General features: G+C 45.3%; 1 protein-coding gene across 1 annotated transcript in view; it reads left to right on the top strand.

Moving 5' to 3' along the window:
• The window catches only part of BRWD1 (bromodomain and WD repeat domain containing 1), a 40,004-nt gene that overhangs the window by 12,041 nt on the left and 8,659 nt on the right, over positions 1 to 19,304 (top strand). Inside the window, exons 6-27 of the mRNA XM_075263537.1 lie at positions 909 to 1,007; positions 1,099 to 1,259; positions 2,648 to 2,869; positions 3,412 to 3,512; positions 3,601 to 3,671; positions 5,946 to 6,046; positions 7,035 to 7,075; positions 8,620 to 8,721; positions 9,516 to 9,678; positions 10,219 to 10,353; positions 10,686 to 10,814; positions 10,941 to 11,166; positions 12,177 to 12,323; positions 12,434 to 12,596; positions 14,048 to 14,126; positions 14,572 to 14,709; positions 15,115 to 15,191; positions 15,940 to 16,138; positions 16,221 to 16,343; positions 17,306 to 17,413; positions 17,560 to 17,684; positions 19,186 to 19,268. Of these exons, the coding sequence (XP_075119638.1) occupies positions 909 to 1,007; positions 1,099 to 1,259; positions 2,648 to 2,869; positions 3,412 to 3,512; positions 3,601 to 3,671; positions 5,946 to 6,046; positions 7,035 to 7,075; positions 8,620 to 8,721; positions 9,516 to 9,678; positions 10,219 to 10,353; positions 10,686 to 10,814; positions 10,941 to 11,166; positions 12,177 to 12,323; positions 12,434 to 12,596; positions 14,048 to 14,126; positions 14,572 to 14,709; positions 15,115 to 15,191; positions 15,940 to 16,138; positions 16,221 to 16,343; positions 17,306 to 17,413; positions 17,560 to 17,684; positions 19,186 to 19,268 (2,793 nt within the window). The remainder of the gene's footprint in view (positions 1 to 908; positions 1,008 to 1,098; positions 1,260 to 2,647; positions 2,870 to 3,411; positions 3,513 to 3,600; positions 3,672 to 5,945; positions 6,047 to 7,034; positions 7,076 to 8,619; positions 8,722 to 9,515; positions 9,679 to 10,218; positions 10,354 to 10,685; positions 10,815 to 10,940; positions 11,167 to 12,176; positions 12,324 to 12,433; positions 12,597 to 14,047; positions 14,127 to 14,571; positions 14,710 to 15,114; positions 15,192 to 15,939; positions 16,139 to 16,220; positions 16,344 to 17,305; positions 17,414 to 17,559; positions 17,685 to 19,185; positions 19,269 to 19,304) is intronic.

Raw genomic sequence — 19,304 nt, 5'->3', positions numbered from 1 at the left:
GAAGAGCATCACTGCTGCATCAAGTCTGCAGGGGTCCCAGGGGTCAAACCCTGCTGATCTTCAACTTATTACCTATCCCAAAAGGATCTGTTTATAAGCCTTGGAAACCCGTTTAAGGCTAAGGCCCCACAGGCTGGAATCGCCGTGCTAAAGCACTGCAGGAGCAATCGTGGCGTGAACGCATTCTGGGTCTTCCCGCAGCGCTTTGAACTGAAAGTTCACTGAGTTTTCCTCCGCGGACTTTCTGTTACAATTATATCTACGGGAAAGCCGCCGGCGTTTCTGTAGCTATAATTGACATGCTGCGATTTTCAAAACCGTGACTGTTTTGGAAATCACAGCATGTCCGTGCTGCGTTTTTTTTTCCACAAAGTGGGTATGGGATTTGCATGAATCCCATCCATTTTGCAAGTACTGTAAAATGCCGCGGCCAAATTGTGGCGTTTACAGCCAGTGGGTCCCTGGCCTAAAGCAGTGTCTGGCAGTGTTACACCCTTCATCCAGGTTTCTGATCTCTGCGAGCCCCATTCAGGCCCAGTTCACATCTGCGTTCCCCTATCCTTATAAAATATCCAGAGAGAGAAAAGTCCTTCTGTATTTTTCATGCGGAAACCACACGGACCCCAATATAGTTTGTGGGTTTCCTTAGGTTAACCACATTTTTATGCGTATAGGTTTCCATTCAGGGGGTCCCCAAGCTGACAACCCGAACGCAGATGTGAATCGGGCCTCAGATGAGTTAAACAGATGGAAAAATTTTTGCACCAAATCTGCCATGTGAATATAACCTTACTTTGATGGGCCTGCATAGAGGGTCGGGTACTGTGGGTGACCTCTGTTATTTCAGACATTACTCGGTGCCAGGGCTGTAAGTAACTTATTTTCTCATATCTGTTGTATCTCTTCAGGTTACAGAAATGCCCAGTGGAACCACAAAACATTTGCCACTCTTCAGCGAGGGAGACCCCCAGAAGTGCCCGCTAATAGCCAGAAACCACCAAACATTGGTATGTTGTGTAGTTTCCCTCCCTCTCGCCCCCTCCACTTTGATTTTATTACAATTTATACTTTATTACTGGGTGTTTTTGTGCTTTGCAGTGAATGTTCACCATGGCAAACACTTAACCGGTGCTGTGCGTTTCAACTCTGCGTTTCCTGTCACCATGTACCAGCAGATCAAAATGCATAAGAGGATCCTCGGTCATCTGTCCTCTGTTTACTGCGTCGCTTTTGATCGCACTGGTCAAAGAATCTTCACTGTAAGTAGATGAGGGCTGGAGAAAAATGGCAGCGAGTCCTGATACAGAAACCTTATGCACCAGGGCTAGGAGGAGCCGCCTTATGGCTAGAATCTGGTTGATTGCAATCTTGATATTTTAACACCTCAAGGCTGGTGCCCCGCGAGGCCTGAACGCCGCGGTTTGGACGCGGCAGAAATGTCGCATAGTGGATTGGATTCTTACTAATCCTATGCACACCTTGCTGAAAAATATGTGCAGAGGACACACTGCAATTTCCAAAACTGTTGCTAGATCATCCTGGAAGTTCCCTTAGCAATCCCATGTAGTTAGGATAGGTCCTCAATACGACGTCAGTGAGGGTCTAATTCCTGGCACCCCCAGGATTTAAGTGGCCGCAGCACCTTGGAACAGCCAGAGCTATGTACACCTCATAGTATCCATGAACAGTACTGCAGCTCTCTCCCATTCACCCCTATATTTCTTTACAGTACTTATGTATTATGCTTATTAGGTTCTGCCTTTGACCGTGGCTTTTAAAGGGCTTGTCTGGCACCAAACCGAACTTTCATACACATTACCCATTCACAGGACACCCGGACTCTGCAGTCCTCAGGGGTTAGAAGCTGCAAGCGGACAGGGTGCAGCACTGCACTTATTCCAGTATTAGGAGTGGCACAGCAGCCCTATCCGTTGGATAGATCATCAGTATAATATGATTTTTTTGGCTGGACAACTCCTTTGCTAGACTTTAGTTCTTTGCAGGCCTGATTCACAGCTCTTCCTCAATCTAACCACTTAGATTCTGCAGTCACTGCTGACCACTGCATCTAAAGGGGTTTGTGTTCCTGACCATTAGAGTTGGTGTCAGCTTTATAATAGTGAGTTCTGTTTGCATACTGGGTTTCTTTTTCATGTGAACGTGACCTAATTGTTCATCACATGGCAGGTAGGGGTTAAAACTCTGTATATCAGCGGTCTGGTGCCTTCTATACTATAGTATATTGTTACTGACATGGCCCGGGTGCAGACCCTGACGATTGTTCCCAGCTTTGAGCCGTGTCACTGTCGGGTCAAAACCCGCCTGCCACGACCGTCGCGGCTTTCCCCTCCAGAGTTGGCTCAAATGAATGTGCCGACACCGGAGGTTGCTGCCGTCAGGTGGAAGCCGCGGCTTTCACCTGAAGAAGGGCAGCTTGCTTCTTTTTTCCGCTATCGACAAGATGCCAATAGCAGAAAAAAGAACACTAGTGGTCTCTATAGACCACCATTGTATGGAGGCGGATTTTGAGGCAAAATCTGCTGTCAAAACCACCTCCTTGCTCCCGTGTGAACTAGCCCTTACACCTACTATGTAGGATAAGCTGCTCCTATGTGAATAATGACCTTACGCTTTTCTCTGACGTCAGGGCTCAGACGACGCCTTGGTGAAGATTTGGTCGGCACTTGATGGACGGCTGCTAGCCACACTAAGGGGTCATTCTGCTGAGATCTCTGAACTTACTGTGAACTATGAGAATACCCTGATCGCTGCTGCCAGCTGTGTGAAGATCATCAGAGTGTGGTCTCTCCGAACCTGTGCCCCCATGGCTGTGCTACAGGGTCACTCCGGGGCTGTTACCTCATTACTTGTAAGTATCGCCATCTCTTCGCTAGGCGCCATATTCATGTGTCTTATCATAGATCTGCAGAGGTGCTGCTTCCCTTTGTAGAGATCCAGCCTGATGTTAGGAATATTTAAAGTAATTCTCCTTGAGGAATAGGATTCAAATAAACTTCTGCCTGCCTGTAGGTGGCACTAGAGAGTGTTTCCTTTTGGAATAGCTGACACGCATTATTCTCCTCATTGAGCAGATAATACTGGATTATAAGGTTTTGGGCTACATGATCAATTCTAGCGACCCCTACTGGGCTTTCTCTACAAAAACAGTTTAGACTTATGTTGGATGCTGTATTTATGGGGCTATACCTGTCCTAAAAGGAATGCTACTGTAAAATTGTGTGCCTCATATCAAATGGTAAAAAAATCTGCAGTATAAAATTAAATTCAGTCTACAGAAAGGTTGACAAGTGGGCTGTAGGAAACTGGAAGCATCAGCCTGTGTGATTAGGATCCAAGACTCCTAGCTTTTACAATACAGTGTGTATAAGTAATCTTCCCACTGTCTTCTAGTTCAGCCCACTGGTCCAAGGCTCTACCCGATACCTGGTGTCCACGGGAGGAGATGCCACAGTCTGCTTATGGCATTGGGATGTCGATACCTTGCAGTTCAAGTAGGTACCATCGCTTTTATACGTAAGCCACTTTAATGTTGTTCTTGGTTGTTTATTGGCATTTTCTTTTGTTTTCCTTTTAATCCAGTGATCGTCCACTGAAATTCATAGAAAAGTCCGGACCTGGAGCTCAGATGCTCTGCTCTGCATGTAGTGTTGGTAAGTCCAGATTGCAAGTATTTGCTTAAAGGGATCCTATCATTGGATTCTCTTTTTTTTTTTTTTTTCTTCTGACTAACCTGTAGGAATAGCCTTAAGAAAGGCTATTCTTCTCCTACCTTAAAATGTCGTCTCCATGCTGCCATTCGGTAGAAATCCTGGTTTTCTTCAGCATGCAAATGAGTTATCTCGCTGCACTGGGGGCGGGCCCCAATGCTGCGAGAGAACTCTTCAGCGACCCCTCCATCTTCTTCTGGAACGTCCTCTCCCTGTGTCTTCTTCCGTCCTGGGTTTCGGTCTTCTAGGCCTCGGGCAGAGCCAACTGCGCATGCCCGGGCCATGAGAAAATGGCCGCTTACACCAGCTTACTGTGTATACGGCCACAAGAAAATAGCTGCTTGCACAGCTTACTCTGTAAGCGGCCATTTTCTTGTGGCCCGGTTATGCGCAGTCCTAGTGGTTGGGCCCCCAGAGATCAGACCCTTATTCTTAAGGGGATAAGTGTTAGTGGGAAACTGCTTTCGTTGTGTCTAACTGTACGTGTTTGTACAGATAATAGTGTATGGAACCTCTCAGGTCCTTGATATCCCATGTGCTCGTCCAAGTGTGCATCTGATGTGGTGCCAGATTTGCAACAGAATGCACTGTGATCGCGTTTCGTTGTAAACTCAGCCCATATCAGATAAACACTTGGCTGTGTGCATTGGGTCTTATGCTGTCCTCTGAGAAGTAGCGGACACACTGATGTGTGCAATCTCATATCTTTGTGTTTGCGTTGTTTGCTGCCCAATGATATTCATGATATGTGGCCCCTCCATCTTTCAGCTGCTGTTTGACAAATTTCTCTGTGCACGTTAGGAGGCAGAAATCTGCCAGTCAGTGCCTGGAGGGTGAGGAAAGCGTATCAAAGATATCATTGCGCTCCTTGTGATGCAAAGATTGATCTGCAAGTTCTCCAAAAACCACTACACAAATAACGTAAGTGACAGACTGATGAAATTAGCAGATCTGTCACCTCCTCAGAGGGCAGCACGACTAGCCTGATAGGTTCCCTTTTATTCCTTATTTAGTGGATGACTTGTTTCTACCTAAAAAGGTGTAATCCATAACATTATTATATGAGTACTAGCATCTGCCCGCAACTTCATCCGCGTGTTGTTGTCGGCAATGCCCCGCATATATGTGTGCAATTGCTGGTGGTGATCATCTGCGTGGGCCCACGTCTCAGCACTGCTACATCTCTGCCGATGCGCAGCATACGCAGGTGTATTAAAGTCTCTGCATATGGGGGGATACTGTGCTGCGCTGCAGCTGTGCCCAAGCTCGGCTACATCTGGCAATTTGGAACTTTGCTACCGTTCCCTTCCTCTCCCTCACAGCAGAGGCAGAACAGCGTATGGCCCCACTGTACTCACCGAAACGGTACACCCGATACACTGCTCGCGCCCCCAAACCAAGGCTGCATGTTCGGTCCCCTCCCAAGCGAGCATGAGACGCAATGTTGTGCCGCTTGCAGTCTCGTCGATGGCTCCACCCACACAGTAATGCCGTCCAATCGGGGAACGGCTCAAGGACCTGGGATGACGTCATCTCAGGTCCTTTAGTCTAGCCCAAACTGCAATTTGTCATTAGCGGTCGTGAAGTCTGGGCATTTACGTGGATAGTAAGTAGCCTATATCTTAATCCGGGTGGCAATCTATGTGTGTGGCAGATTTCAGGCAAATCCGCTTGGCCGTTTTTGCGTGATTGAGGAACAAACATCCATTAATATTAGTAGGATATCTTAAGGGACCAAGGTCTCTAAAACTTGATCCCTATGCAGCGGTTTGTAAAGGGGTTGTCGCTCCATAGAATATAATGTGTGTTGTATAGCTCCTCAAAAAAACAAATGTTTGTTGCCATTTGCTATTAAAAAAACAAAAACAAAATATAATCTAAAATAAAAAAAAATAAAAATTTGCTTACATAGTATAGTGCCACCTGGTGTTCAGAGTTTATACCAATGTGCATATTCACCCTAATCCCTGGTGGACACAGACTCATTCACTCCCCTCAGCTGGGTCTCATGGGGATCCTCTATTGAATGCATCCATACCTGCACCCATCAATCTCCAGAAAAAGGGTTTGCCACCGCTTCCACTTGGAGAAGTGACTGTGCCTGTCCACACAATTTCCATTCACATCTATGGGACTCCTAGAGACAGCAGAGTCTGCATATCTGCCACATGCGAATATGTCCTAATTCTTCTACCTTCTCACTTTTGTAAACCACAGGTGGAATGTTCCTGGCAGTGGGCGGTAGTGACCACGCCATCCGGCTTTATTATTTTGGTAATGCAAACCCTGAGAAAGTATCGGAGCTCGATGATCATAGTGTGAGTACTTTGACGTTCTTTATATTTGCTATCAATGCCATAAAACTTTTAAAGGTATACTAAACGTAAGAAATGCTCAGCAGTGGTAACAATCCCCACCCTGCCTCCTCTATTCTCTTCCTGTTTTCAGATTGCATACTGAGAAATGTGAAAAGAATTCTCCATATGTATCTTTGGAGGTCAGACCCCTTTCCCATGACTCTGTCAACACTGCTCTGTCTGCAATAGGAAACAGGAACACTAAGCCCCGCCCCCTCTTGTCAGCTTGGAGTGACTCTTAGGCTGGTCTTACATGACCGTATTGAATGTACGGTCCGCAAGTTGCTGATTGGCAACATAGACTCCGCAGACGTCCCTGTCCTGCCGCACTCGCCCATAGAGTTCTATGGGCGAGTCCGTGCAATGCCGTAATTCACGGCCATTACGGACATGTTCTATAAATTGCGGACCACAGTTGTGGCCTGGCCACACCACAGATAAAATATCCGGTGGTGTAAGAGGCCGCATTGAATATAATGTGTCCGCAATTGAAAACCCTCAATTGTGGACCATTTGCGGACTTAAGACCAGCCTTAATAGATGCAGATTGTGAGGACGGGGGTCTTATGCCCCCTGTTTGAGTACAGCAGCAATCAGGCATGCATGCTACCCCTCCATTCACACTCTATGGGACTGCAAGATAAATGATTTTGGATGTAGTGGAGGGGTATGTGCTAGTCTGTCGTTCCATTTAAATGGGGAGGGGGCATGGGAATCACTTCAGCAATGGGACCCCAGCTGTCAGATATTTCCAAAGGACAGATAAGAGTTTTTTTTTTAGGAAAACCCTTTTGAGACCATAAAACTATTTATACAATTGTGATTCCTCTTATGGGGCTGATATGTCTCTGAAAGAGGTAACCAACAGGGCTTCATTCTGAGCAGCGTCCACGGTATATCTCAGCTGCTTATCTGTCTAGTCTTCTGACAACCCTGTTTTTCATTATAGGATATAGTGGACAGCATATTATTTTCCTACACCAGTGAAAGGTACGTGAAAACTTTTATATCTCCGAATCTGTGGTTTCTGCACATTTGTTACCGTGATGTTATGGCTGAAAACGGTATGATATGAAACGTAGCACAAGTCCTGCAGCACTTTTCCTTTCATTAATGGTGTAGGGGCTGCAAAATCACCAATTGTCGCAACATTTGGCAGTTAACCCGTTCGCGACATCCGCCGAACTAATACGGCGCATGCCAGGTGTTTAAAGGGGCTCTATCAGCAAAATCATGCTGATAGAGCCCCACATATGCGTGAATAGCCTTTAAAAAGGCTATTGAGGCACCGTAAAAGTTATTGAACTACTCTCCAGTTTTAAAATAAAACCCTAAAACAGAATGCGATAAACTTACCGAACGTGCACGCTGGGCGGGCATTGAGGGTGCGCCGTCTTCTTCATCCACGCCTCCTCTTCCTCCGATGTCCTCGGGTCCCGTCCTCCTCCGGCGCTCGCGAACTGACATTGCTTAAAAAAAAATGGCCTGGGCGCATTCGCAGTAGCATGCTTCTTCTACTACGGCTACTGCGCATGCGCTCAGGACATTTTTTTTAAGCAATGTCAGTTCGCGAGCACCGGAGGAGGACGGGACCCGAGGACATCACAGGAAGGGGAGGCGTGGATGAAGAAGACGGCGCACCCTGAATGCCCGACCACCGTGCACGTTCGGTAAGTTTATCACATTTTGTTTTAGGGTTTTATTTTAAAACTGGAGGGTAGTTCAACATAACTTTTACGGTGCCTGAATAGCCTTTTTAAAGGCTATTCACGCATATGTGGGGCTCATCAGCATGATTTTGCTGATAGAGCCCCTTTAACTATGACGGCCGCCCGGGAATTGGGTGGCCGCCATAGCCGTAGGGTGTCTACTGTTATATACAGTAGACACCCAGTGCTAATGTCCCTTGTCGTTACCTGCACCGATCAGGGACATTAACCCCTCTGGTGCCTCAGTCAAAGATGACCGAGGCACCATTTTCCTGGCCAGCGTCACATTGCTATGACAGCCGGGAACCTTGTGAAGGCTCAGCCTGTCATTCTATTGTAAGCTATGCTAGGTAGACTGCAATAGAAGTAATGGTATTTTGCATTGCATTAGTGATCAAGACCCCTAGGGGGTCTATCAAATGCAAAAAAGAAAAAGGTTTTAAAAAAAGTAAAAAATAAAATGAAAAAAATAAAAAAATAAAAATATACTTAATAGTTCAATGTCAAAAGCAGGTATCCTTCTCTTGCAGTATGGGGTGGTCAGTGTAGTGCTTGAAGCCAGGGCAATGGAATTGGAGTCTGGACCGATTTTGTCTGGAGTCAGTCGGGCGGTGGAAAAATATAAGTCTGAGCCAGTGGTTTAGCCTTCCAACTCTACAGCCCAGCGTGTAGTCTAATCTCCATAATAGCACCCTATAGGTGCTACATGCACTGGATCAATGATCCAAAATAGTGCATTGTGCACAAAATCTTGGTTGGTGATGGGGGGAAAAAATTAAGAATTTTTTTGTGTAACACTTAAATTAAGAAAGAATTTTCCTATAGGTTTGTAAGTGGCAGCAAAGATGGAACCGCACGAATATGGAGCTTAGAGGAGCAGGAGTGGAAAAGTATTGTACTTGACATGGATCTGGATCTAGACAACAGGTACGACGTACTCTCGTCTACACTTTTCTATACTGACAATATTGTATTTATGAATATAGCATATGGTTTTAATAAGAAAAAAAAAAAAAAAGTTTGTCTGATACTCTGCAGTTGGGGGCTCGACTGTGCCAGATCCCTTTCTTAAGATCTGGCACAGCCTTGGAGATGAACGGCTTGTGCACCTCATGTTCAGCTTTTTGTCATAGAGAGACCTCTGCAGCGACTCATGTCAGCACAGTTCTCTCTCCCTTCTGTGTGTATTGTGGCCCGGAAGGGATGCTGAACCTGATTTGATCATCGCACTTGGCTTCCTTGGAGTAAAGTAAGCCTAAGATGAGGACAGCCAGAGCAGGGCATCCAGACTGTAGTAGAAAATGGCTACATCCTTGGCAATGGTAACCCGTCCTGTAGGGTTTGTGAGACCCTTTAGGACATGGCCGTTTCTTTTTTGTACGAACACAGCCATATCTGTCTACAGGTTGTTGTTCTGCACCTCGCAGCATCACTGGTGCCAAGCGGTAATGCAGGACACAACCTGCAAGCAGGTGTGGCGCTGTTTGTAGAAGAAGGCAGCCATGTTTTCTTATCCTGTACAACTCTCTTAGGCCTGACTCAGATATAGTGCATAGTGGCGGAGATATGGATTGGACATTTTGGATTTCAACATACTCCATCCTTTTGTCCTTGAGTAAATAAACCGGCATCAGTGGTGTCTGGCAGTGACATCTCCAGTCATCCCGTTCTTAGCACAGAAGTGTGAAAAATTACTTGTATATATATTATTTTCTTCTCAGATCACTTGATGATGATGCGGATGCTGATAGTGTGTCATATCAGAAGTCCAAGGTTCTCATGATAGCCTGGGACACATCGGATAACTGTGTGGTGACTGCAAGCAGCACCCACCTACTGAAAGTGTGGGATTCACATACCGGGAAACTGCTGCATGTCCTGGCGGTGAGTAGAAGACTGAAAGGTGGCTGTAATAAGGATTGGGACCCTCTAACTGGGACACCAATGTAATGTATTTACACAGTGACTGCACCAGCAGAATAGTGAGCACAGCTCTGAAGTATAATACAGGATGTAACTCAGGATCAGTACAAGATAAGTAATGTATGTACACAGTGACTGTACCAGCAGCTCTGGAGTATAATACAGGATGTAACTCTGGATCAGTACGGGATAAGTAATGTAATGTATGTACACAGTGACAGTACCAGCAGAATAGTGAGTGCAGCTCTGGAGTATAATACAGGATGCAACTCAGGATCAGTACGGGATAAGTAATGTAATGTATGTACACAGTGATTGTACCAGCAGAATAGTGAGCGCAGCTGTGGAGTATAATACAGGATGTAACTCATGATCAGTAATGTATGTACATCTTCCCTTTGGAATGATGTTTCTCTGTACATATTGAGTATTGATTATTTTATATACATCTGGTTTGGCTGTCTATATGATCAGTCACATTCACTATATTTCTATTCACAGGGTCATGAGAATGACATCTATGTCTTGGAGCCTCACCCCTTTGACTCCAGAGTGATGTTGTCTGCAGGACATGATGGGAATATCTTCCTGTGGGATATTATCAGTGGCAGTAAAGTCATGCATTGCTTCAATTTGGTAAGCTACGTTTCCAGGTTAAGCTTATTTAGTTTTTTTTCTTTCCTAATAAACCCCCTTCAGCATCTTGTCCATTTAGCATTTCCCCCTCACCTAGTTATATTTTTAGTCATTATGGCTTTCTAACAATTTGCTGTTAAAGGGATTGTTCAGTTTTGGAGAAATGCTATTGTTTGTATAATAAAGTTATACCCTGGTCATGTGCACAGATTTTCTTTTACTTTGTTGTATCTCCTAGTGGTCTTTACTTGTCATTTGTCTTATTTTGATATGGAAAGTCATTGCAAACTGTATAATTTTTTTTTTATTTTATTTTTTTAAACTTTACCAAGATCGAAGGACAAGGCCATGGTGCCATACTGGACTGTAAGCTGTCAGCTGATGGTCAGCGTATGGCAGGGACAGACTCGCATGGATATCTACTGATTTTTGGCTTTGGAAACAACAAATCTTATGAGAAGGTAAGTGTGACCCTTCTAAAAGGGATTTGTTAGACTCGTCCGATATGGAGTTAGAAAATTTCAGCAAAATCTATAGTTTCTTTATTCTGAGTATTGACTCGTTCCTGACTTGCTTTTATATTTCAGATCCCAGATCAGATGTTTTTCCACACAGACTATCGACCTCTCATTGTTGATGGAAACCATTTTGTGCTGGATGAACAAACCCAGCAAGCTCCACACTTGATGCCGCCACCATTCTTGGTAGATGTTGACGGAAATCCACATCCCCCTAAATATCAGCGGCTGGTACCTGGGAGAGAGAACTGTGCGGACGAGCATCTGGTTCCTCAGCTAGGATATATGGAAACTGGTAAGAGCTGTGTTATCACTTCTAGCCATTGTACATTTAGCCACTTTACTAGTTTAATATAACTTTTATCCCCATTCATTCCTACGGGAGCGTGCTATTTGAAATGGCTGTTTAGAATAGTACTCGCTCATCTCTATATTTGATCCCTCTGGCGAAAAAGGACTTAAAGGGATTCTACCATTAAAAATCTTTTCTTCTGTGGCTAACACGTCGGAATAGCCTTTAGAAAGGCTATTCGTCTCTTACCTTTAGATGCGATCTCCGCTGCGCCGTTCCTTTAGTAATACTGTTTTTTACCGGTATGTAAATTAGTTCTCTGGCAGTGATGGGGGCGGGCCCCAACGCTGAAGATGCGATGAGGGCGTCCCCACCGCTGCCCGAGAACAGGATCCTGCGCCGCCTCTATCTTCTGCTGGATCCTCCCCTTCTTTCTTCGGCGGCTTCACCTCAGTCGGCTCTGACACTAGTAGAGCTAAATGCGCATGCGCGGCCATAGTTCCGAGGCTGCAATTGCGCGCATGCGCATTCGGCTCTACTAGTGTCAGAGCCGACAGAGGTGAAGCCGTCGAAGAAAGAAGGGGAGGATCCAGCAGAAGATAGAGGCGGCGCAGGATCCTGTTCTCGGGCAGCGGTGGGGACGCCCTCATTGCATCTTCAGCGCTGGGGCCTGCCCCCATCGCTGCCAGAGAACTAATTTACATACCAGTAAAAAAAAAAACGGTATTACTAAGGAACGGCACGGCGGAGATCACATCTAAAGGTAAGAGACGAATAGTCTTTCTAAAGGCTATTCCGACGTGTTAGCCACAGAAAAAAGATTTTTAATGGTAGAATCCCTTTACTAATTGACCTCACTACATTGTGTTTACTACCATGTGAATCTTCCCTATGTTTAGTTCTAGTGTAGGATAACACGTGGCACTGCAGAAGTCTGTGATCAGATGATCAATAAACAGAAAACCAAAAATTTACAGAAATATTTTGACACGGTTCATTTCCTGTCTTAATAGTTGATGGGGAAATAGTGGAACAAGTGGTCAGTCAGCAGACAAACTCTGACCAACAGAACCCAGATCCCAGTCTGCGCCAGGATCAGCGGCCAAATCCAGAGCAGGAAGCCGGCTCCAGCGCTCAGGCCGCCAATGCAGCCAGAAGAGGTAGCGCATGTGTGATGGGGCCATGTGCTGGGGGCAGCTTTTTAACCCATTCTAGTTGGTCTAAGACTTACTATATAAGCTAAGATCCTCTTCACATGTCTTTATTTTAGATCTTGCCTCCCCTCCTAATATTGGCCTGAGACGCAGCGGTCAAGTAGAAGGTGTCCGCCAGATGCATAATAATGCACCTCGTAGTCAGATCGCCACAGAGAGGGATTTACTGGCTTGGAGGAAGAGAGTTGTTGTGCCGGAAATACCGAGCGTCATTTACAGGTCTGAATTTTATCTTTGTATAAAGATGGTGGTGGTCTTCTTTATTTTGGTTTTAATCTGTTTAATCCCTTAAAAACCTTTTTGTTTAGTCCTTAAAGACAGGTGTTTTAATAAATCCATCTGTACCTATGTAGAACTGCGCTGGTGCCGGGAGTACAGTGGCAGGAGGAGTATAAAGCTTATAACTTTTATTGTGGGCATGTATTGCTTTATAACATGGGTGCACAAAGGTTTGTGGGGCAGCTTCGTATCCCAAATAGCCTTACAGGTTCCCTTTAAATACTTAGAAATTTTTTTCCATCCTCTCAAAGGAAGAACTATAAGGTTACATTTATTTTTTCCTGTTAATGTAGCTGTATAAGCAGATCAAGTTGTGTTTTTAGTGGCACCATTTGGGTTTGGGTCTATCATTCGAATCCTTTTTTTCCAGGACTACCATGTAGGAATAGCCTTAAGAAAGGCTATTCTTCCCCTACCTTTAAAATACTTCTCCGCGCCACTGTTTGTAATATTCTTGGTTTTCTCCATGTGCAAATGAGTCTCCAGACGGCATAGGCCAGTGGTCCCCTGTGCTCGAACAGCACAGGGAGCATCCGCTGTGCTGCCCGAAGATTCTCCAACACCATTCTTCTGCAGCCACGCACGTCCTCCTGTGTCATCTTTCACATAAGAGATGCTGGTACAGAAGATACTGAGCATGCTCTGTAGAACTACATGAGCGTACTGCGCATGTATAGTATACTCACGTAGCGGCCACAGAAAAATGGCCGACAAGCCATGCGCCGACTGCGCATGTCCTGTCGGCCATCTTTATGTAGTCACCACACGAGTGAAGACAGTCTGGCTGGAAAAATACGCAAGACAACGCACGCGGCTGTAGAAGGGCATTGCTGGAGACTCTTCAGGCAGCACTGTTTTAACGTAAGGGGAACACCCCCTGTGCTGTCTGGAGACTCATTTGCATATGGAAACAACTGGAAATATCACCGGACTGGCGGCGCGGAGAAGACTTCTAAAGGTAGGGGAAGAATAGCCTGCTTTCAGGCTGTTCCGACGTGGTAGCACTGAAAAACGGGATTGTAATGATAGAATCCTTTTAAGATCACTATGATGAAAATGTACATCACATTGCACTGTCAAAGGGGTGTAGTTGAAAACAAAATGCATTTGCACCACTTTATTAAGAGTGCAAATGACATGTTGCTTGTATTCTGTGGGTTGTTACAATTATGCTGATACCAAATTTATATAGTGTTTTTTGTTTTTTTCTGTTTTAAAGGAGTTTTCATGAAAAGTTAAAATATGCGCCTTTTGTAAAGCAGGTTTTGGAAATTTGATGAATTGCTGCTAAAAACTTGTATAAAATTGTTACGGTCCATCAGTTGTTAGAAGTCACATCCGTGTGCTGTCATGGAGGTGTCATGGTTTTATTTTTCTCCCATCTCTTACAGGAAGGAGGAAGATCATAGAATTGCAATAGGGGAACAGGAAAAGTTGTTTTTTATGAATCAGAAACTGCGGGGTCAAGATGTAAGTGTTTTTTCTTATACTAAACCATTTGCTGTGACTGCATCATTTGCGGGGAGCTTAAATGGGTTTCCATGACCATATTAATGACCTGTCCTTAAAGGGGTTGTGTCTTGGGGCCCAAACGTTGTCTTCCCTGTGATCAGGAGAACGGAGTATCAAAGGCTTCCTTCTTAATGGAGCATCAGTGTGCTTTCGTGATCTGGGCTCCATTCACTTATATGGGACTGTCGGGATTGTAAACACCTGCACTGGCATTGACCCAGTGTATGTGGCGGTGCACCAAGCTCCAGAGCGCCCTCCTAGTGGTGGCTGCAGGTACGGGGTTTGAGATCTGTATCAGAAAAATGAGGCTCCAACCCCTAAAAAGATAAACTATTAGTTTTTGTTCCCTTAATATTCTGAAAGCCTCTGACTTTTCTTAATGAGTGAATTTCTTATTCCTTAGGATAACTTTTGGGCCAGTAATCCAAAACTGCGGAAGGAGATATCTCGTATACAACAGTTTCGCCGTGAAGTGAAGGAATTTCTTGAGATCTCATGTGAGGAAGGTGAAGAAACCAGGTCTTCTGGGGAAGAGGAAGAGGCAAGTGGTCACTGTTTTAATAGGGTATAATGGATGTCTGTCTTGTGGCATTTGAGATCTCCGACACCCTAGTAGGAGCTTAAAGCGATAGTCCTATCTCAATGGTTATGGCATATCCATATATGATATATGTAAGTCCTTCCCTCCCCGCCTTGTTTTATACTCAGCCACTTCTTTATATAATCTGAATTTTTTTTCTTGTGCAATACCAGGCACAACCATTACACTATATAAGGCGCTGTGCCTGGTAGTCTATGAAGAGGATGTATTGCTCTGCCCAAATCATCCTTCTTAGCCCTCTGACTATTGGGAGTGCTGGATGTTGAACCCTCACTGACCTGATATTGATGACTTAATTCTTGGAAAACCTCTTTAGATGTATAATTCTGTTCTATCTTGTTGCAGATGGATGCAGATGCAAATCAAACTGAGAATTCAATGGAGTCCGCTTCTGAAGATGAAGACGACTGGAGGAACACAAGGTAAAACCACAAGGATTTCTATTAACGTGCTTTCAAGTCTAGAGACCCAAGTCTGACCTGTGCAGCTGTGGCGGAACTAGGAATGGCAGGGCCTCGTGGTTAACTTTTGCCCCCTCCCTGACCGACCCCGAAGACCTCGACTGACGAACGCCCCGCACCGCATTCCTGAGTGCTCTTATGCCCCATAGTAGCCCTTGCACACAGTATTATGCCCCATAGTGTCCCCTTCACCCAGTATTATGCCCACTGTGGACACTAAGTAAACATTTTATTTATTTATTATTTTTTTTAATGTGTTTACTTCTCCCGGACCTCCGATCATTATACTCGGGGGCCTGAAAACACCCCCGAGTATAATAATAGTGTGTAGGGCCTGCGGCGTCACTTGCTGATCCCGGCGACTGCCAGGATCGATAAGTAAATAGGGCCCATTACCAGCTGGAGTAACGCCTGTTAAGAAAACAAAAAACGCAGCGGTAGCGGCTGTTATCGGGCCCATAATGTCTTGAGCCCTGTGGCTACCCCAGTAGTTACGCCCCTGCTGTGCTGTGTTATGGGCTCTGTACACGTCATGTGATCCTGATTCCTGTTAACAACTCCCATATACAAGAAGGGGGAGCGTGCAGGGGGTTGTAGTTTGTACAATAGCTGAAGGTTGCTGACCCCTGCACTAGATTTCTTCACACCTATTACAGTTCACCTTATATAAAACTACAAAAATGTCATCTTATTTTTCTTCGGATTGTAGTGATGTCTCCAGTGAGTATTCAGATTGGACAACAGACGCTGGAATTAACCTCCAACCGCCGAGCCGTAACTCCACACGACGCAAGGTTAAGAAGTTGGCAAGCAGCTCTGAGGAGGAGAGTTCAGCAAGTGAGAGATCCACAGAAGAGAAGTCTACCCCGAAGAAGGAGAAACCGAAGAAAAGTACTAAGGAAACTAAGGTACATTGGAAGATGGGACTGAATCCCTTCAAGATATTTGATGTGGTGATTGTACATTACACGGTGTATATTCTTTATGTAGACAGCAGAGTTACCGGCGAGAGCTCCCCTGAACAGAGAGATCTCAAACGACTGTCGTCCATCCAATTGGATCACAGACACGACCCCTCGGCGGTCCCCTTTTGTCCCACAGATGGGAGATGAGGTGAGTGTTTATGTTTTGGCACAAGTATGGCGGCTAGAATTGTTGTAAAAGTGCATGGCCGTGGTGCTTATTGGTAGGACACCGACACGATCTGCAGTGTCTTTTTCTGTATCCCCTTTTTTTCTTTAACCCCCTAAGCATGCAGCCTAGTTTGTGTCTTAAAGGGGTTGTGCAGGATAGAAAACATGGCTGCCTTCTTCTCAGGAATCGACCTCATGTCTGTTGGTCCTATGGCAATGCTACAGCTCAGACCCATTAAAATAAATGAAACTAATCTATGGCCATGTGTCACTTCCTGGGAGATAGAAATCAGATATGTCTTCTAATCCTACTTGACCCCTTTAAAGGGTTCTCCAAGGAGTCGATGACACTTACTTGTAGGGTTTTGTATGCAGCGAACTCTGGTTTTGGGCTGTCTCTGACTCCAGGTTACATGATCAGAGCAGCACCTGGCCCTCACCTTGCTCTGCATTTTCCCTCCTCTTCCATTGTTCACTGGTAGTTGGCCTCAGTGGTCATGTGTGGTGAAGACCTGATACAAGGTGCTGCAAGAGGTGGTATGACAGGTTTCAGGTGGAGCCACTTCCCTTAGTCTAACAGGTCAGATGTCCAGGGTCTGATCTCTGAGCTCAGCCTCTTGTAGCAGTGTGGGCTGTATACTAGAACTTAACATGTGCTGAGTCGGTGCGGGCACAACCCCTCATCTTAGTGCTTGGCAATAGACACATGGTGTTGTCGCTGTAAGTATTTCAGCCTTAGTCAATATTCTACATTGGACACCATTCAGACACCCCAGTCTACAAAGTAGTTGTCAAACCCACTTTTATGGCTATATTATTGATCATATGAAAACCCTGTAAGGTTGAGGTTGCACATTGCAGGATGGCTGTGGCTTAAATGGTTATTTCTTCTCTATACTGTGATATTTGGTTCCCTCTGATTCCTGGTTTCTGTGTCCATAGGTCGTCTACTTTCGACAAGGTCATGAAGCCTATATTAACGCTGTCCAGAGAAGTAACCTCGGTATCGGTAACACATTGAAGGAACCGTGGAGGAAATGCATGCTTCGGGTAACACCTCTTCTCTACTCTTGTCTGCTTCATTTAGGGGAGGGGGGGGTCATAGAGCTGACCCAGACCTTGCATTCACACATCTGTATTTAGAGACTTTCCCAGCCCTCATTTTGGAGAGATTAACGTGTTATGTTTTTGACTAGGACCAGGAATTGGTGAAAATTGTTGGGATCCGATATGAAATTGGACCTCCCACTTTGTGCTGTCTTAAACTTGCCTTGATAGACCATGTTAGTGGAAAGATCACGGAGCAATCCTTCTCTCTCAAGTATGTTCTTTGTTTCATGTGTCTATACTATTATCTAGAGGTTCTGCTGTCTGCAAAGTATGTGCACGTGTGTATTATGGGGCAGGTCCAGGCAGGATTGCTGGGTCCTCCTAATATGTCTATGGCCAGCGCTGGGCATAGATTCGAGGGTGGCTGAGCCTCAGAGACCCCTACCTATCCTGAGAATGTTAGCCCTGTATCCTCTTTGCTGTCATTCCCTGTGTGGCAAAGAGCATTCTGTGCAGGAAACCCTTAACAGGGGATGCAATGCTACGGCACTGACATGGAACCCCACCAACTGCAAAGCAGTGATAATACGCCATCACTTTACAAGATGAACCGTTCGAAGTTCCATATGCTGCTGTGAAGGGAAGAATGGGGAAGGGGATGCAGACGTAAGTTAGTGTTGTGGACCTTTCATTATTAGGGGCTTTTGTGGTTTGACCTCCGCCAGTCATATATCCTAGTCCTAATAGGCATACCATCCCATTACTAGATGGGACTACCCCTTTAGCCCCATTTATTGACCATGCACCTGGAAGACTTAGGGTAAGTTCACACAGGGTTTTTTGGTCATGATTTTGAGGCCGTATCCGCCTCAAAATCCTGACCAAAAAGACGGCTCCCATTGAAATCAATGGGAGCCGGTCCGTTCTTTTTTCCAGGAGCCATTTGTTCTGGCTCCCGGAAAAAAGAAGCGAGATGCTCATTCTTTCAGGCGGATTCGCCTCGCGACATCTGCCTGAAGACACTCCCTCCTGACTAGGCCCATTCATTTGGGCCTAATCCGAAGCGGAGTGCGTGGTTGGATGTTGGTGCACTGCATCGGCATCCAGTCGCAGTTACCCGTATTTTGGACCGAAACCTGAGGCGGCCTCTGCCTCAGATTCCGGTCCAAAAAGCCCCGTGTGAACTTCACCACCCTCATTAATGTTAGGAAATCCCATTGTAGGCTAGGGTCACAAATTTATACTATTAACCTTGGCATTGTCCAATTACTGAGTCCCCCCAGTGATCAGGAGGACGGGGACACCAGTGCACTTGTCCACTCACTGCTATGGAGATGCCAAAGCTGTAATCTCTGTCTGCACCCAAAACCCCATAGACATGAATGGAGCCCTGGTTCAACAAGTGCACTGGTGCTCCATTCACAAGGAATCTTTATGGAGACTTTCAGGCCCCCATTTTCCCGTACCTGACCCCTTATTGCAGTGAGTAGAGTACAGACCCCTCTCCCGCTGCCGGTGTATTCACTAGTCATGTCATCAGTCACAGGAAAGGCTTTGTCACCAGCTCAGAATCAGTTCTGCAAGTGACAATGGAGTCACTGTCACCCTAAAATCATTCTAAGGAAATCTGACTTAGATATATGATAAAACATTTGGGAATTTCATATACTTTGCTTTATAGAATATAAGGGTAAGTTATATTTACTAAAACGTAATGGTGATAAAATGCAGATATTTGGTAGTGTGTCTCAGATGTTTGTTTTTGTCTTTAGGTATCATGACATGCCAGATGTGATAGACTTTCTGGTCTTGAGACAGTTCTATGACCATGCGAGACACACAAATTGGCTGGAGGGTACGTTTGCATGTAGTGTTCCCTTTTCTCAAGGTG

Source organism: Leptodactylus fuscus, chromosome 2 (assembly GCF_031893055.1).
Source record: "Leptodactylus fuscus isolate aLepFus1 chromosome 2, aLepFus1.hap2, whole genome shotgun sequence".
NCBI lineage: Eukaryota > Metazoa > Chordata > Amphibia > Anura > Leptodactylidae > Leptodactylus > Leptodactylus fuscus.
Note: the sequence above shows the minus strand (reverse complement) of the source record. Positions and strands in the feature narration are given on the sequence as shown.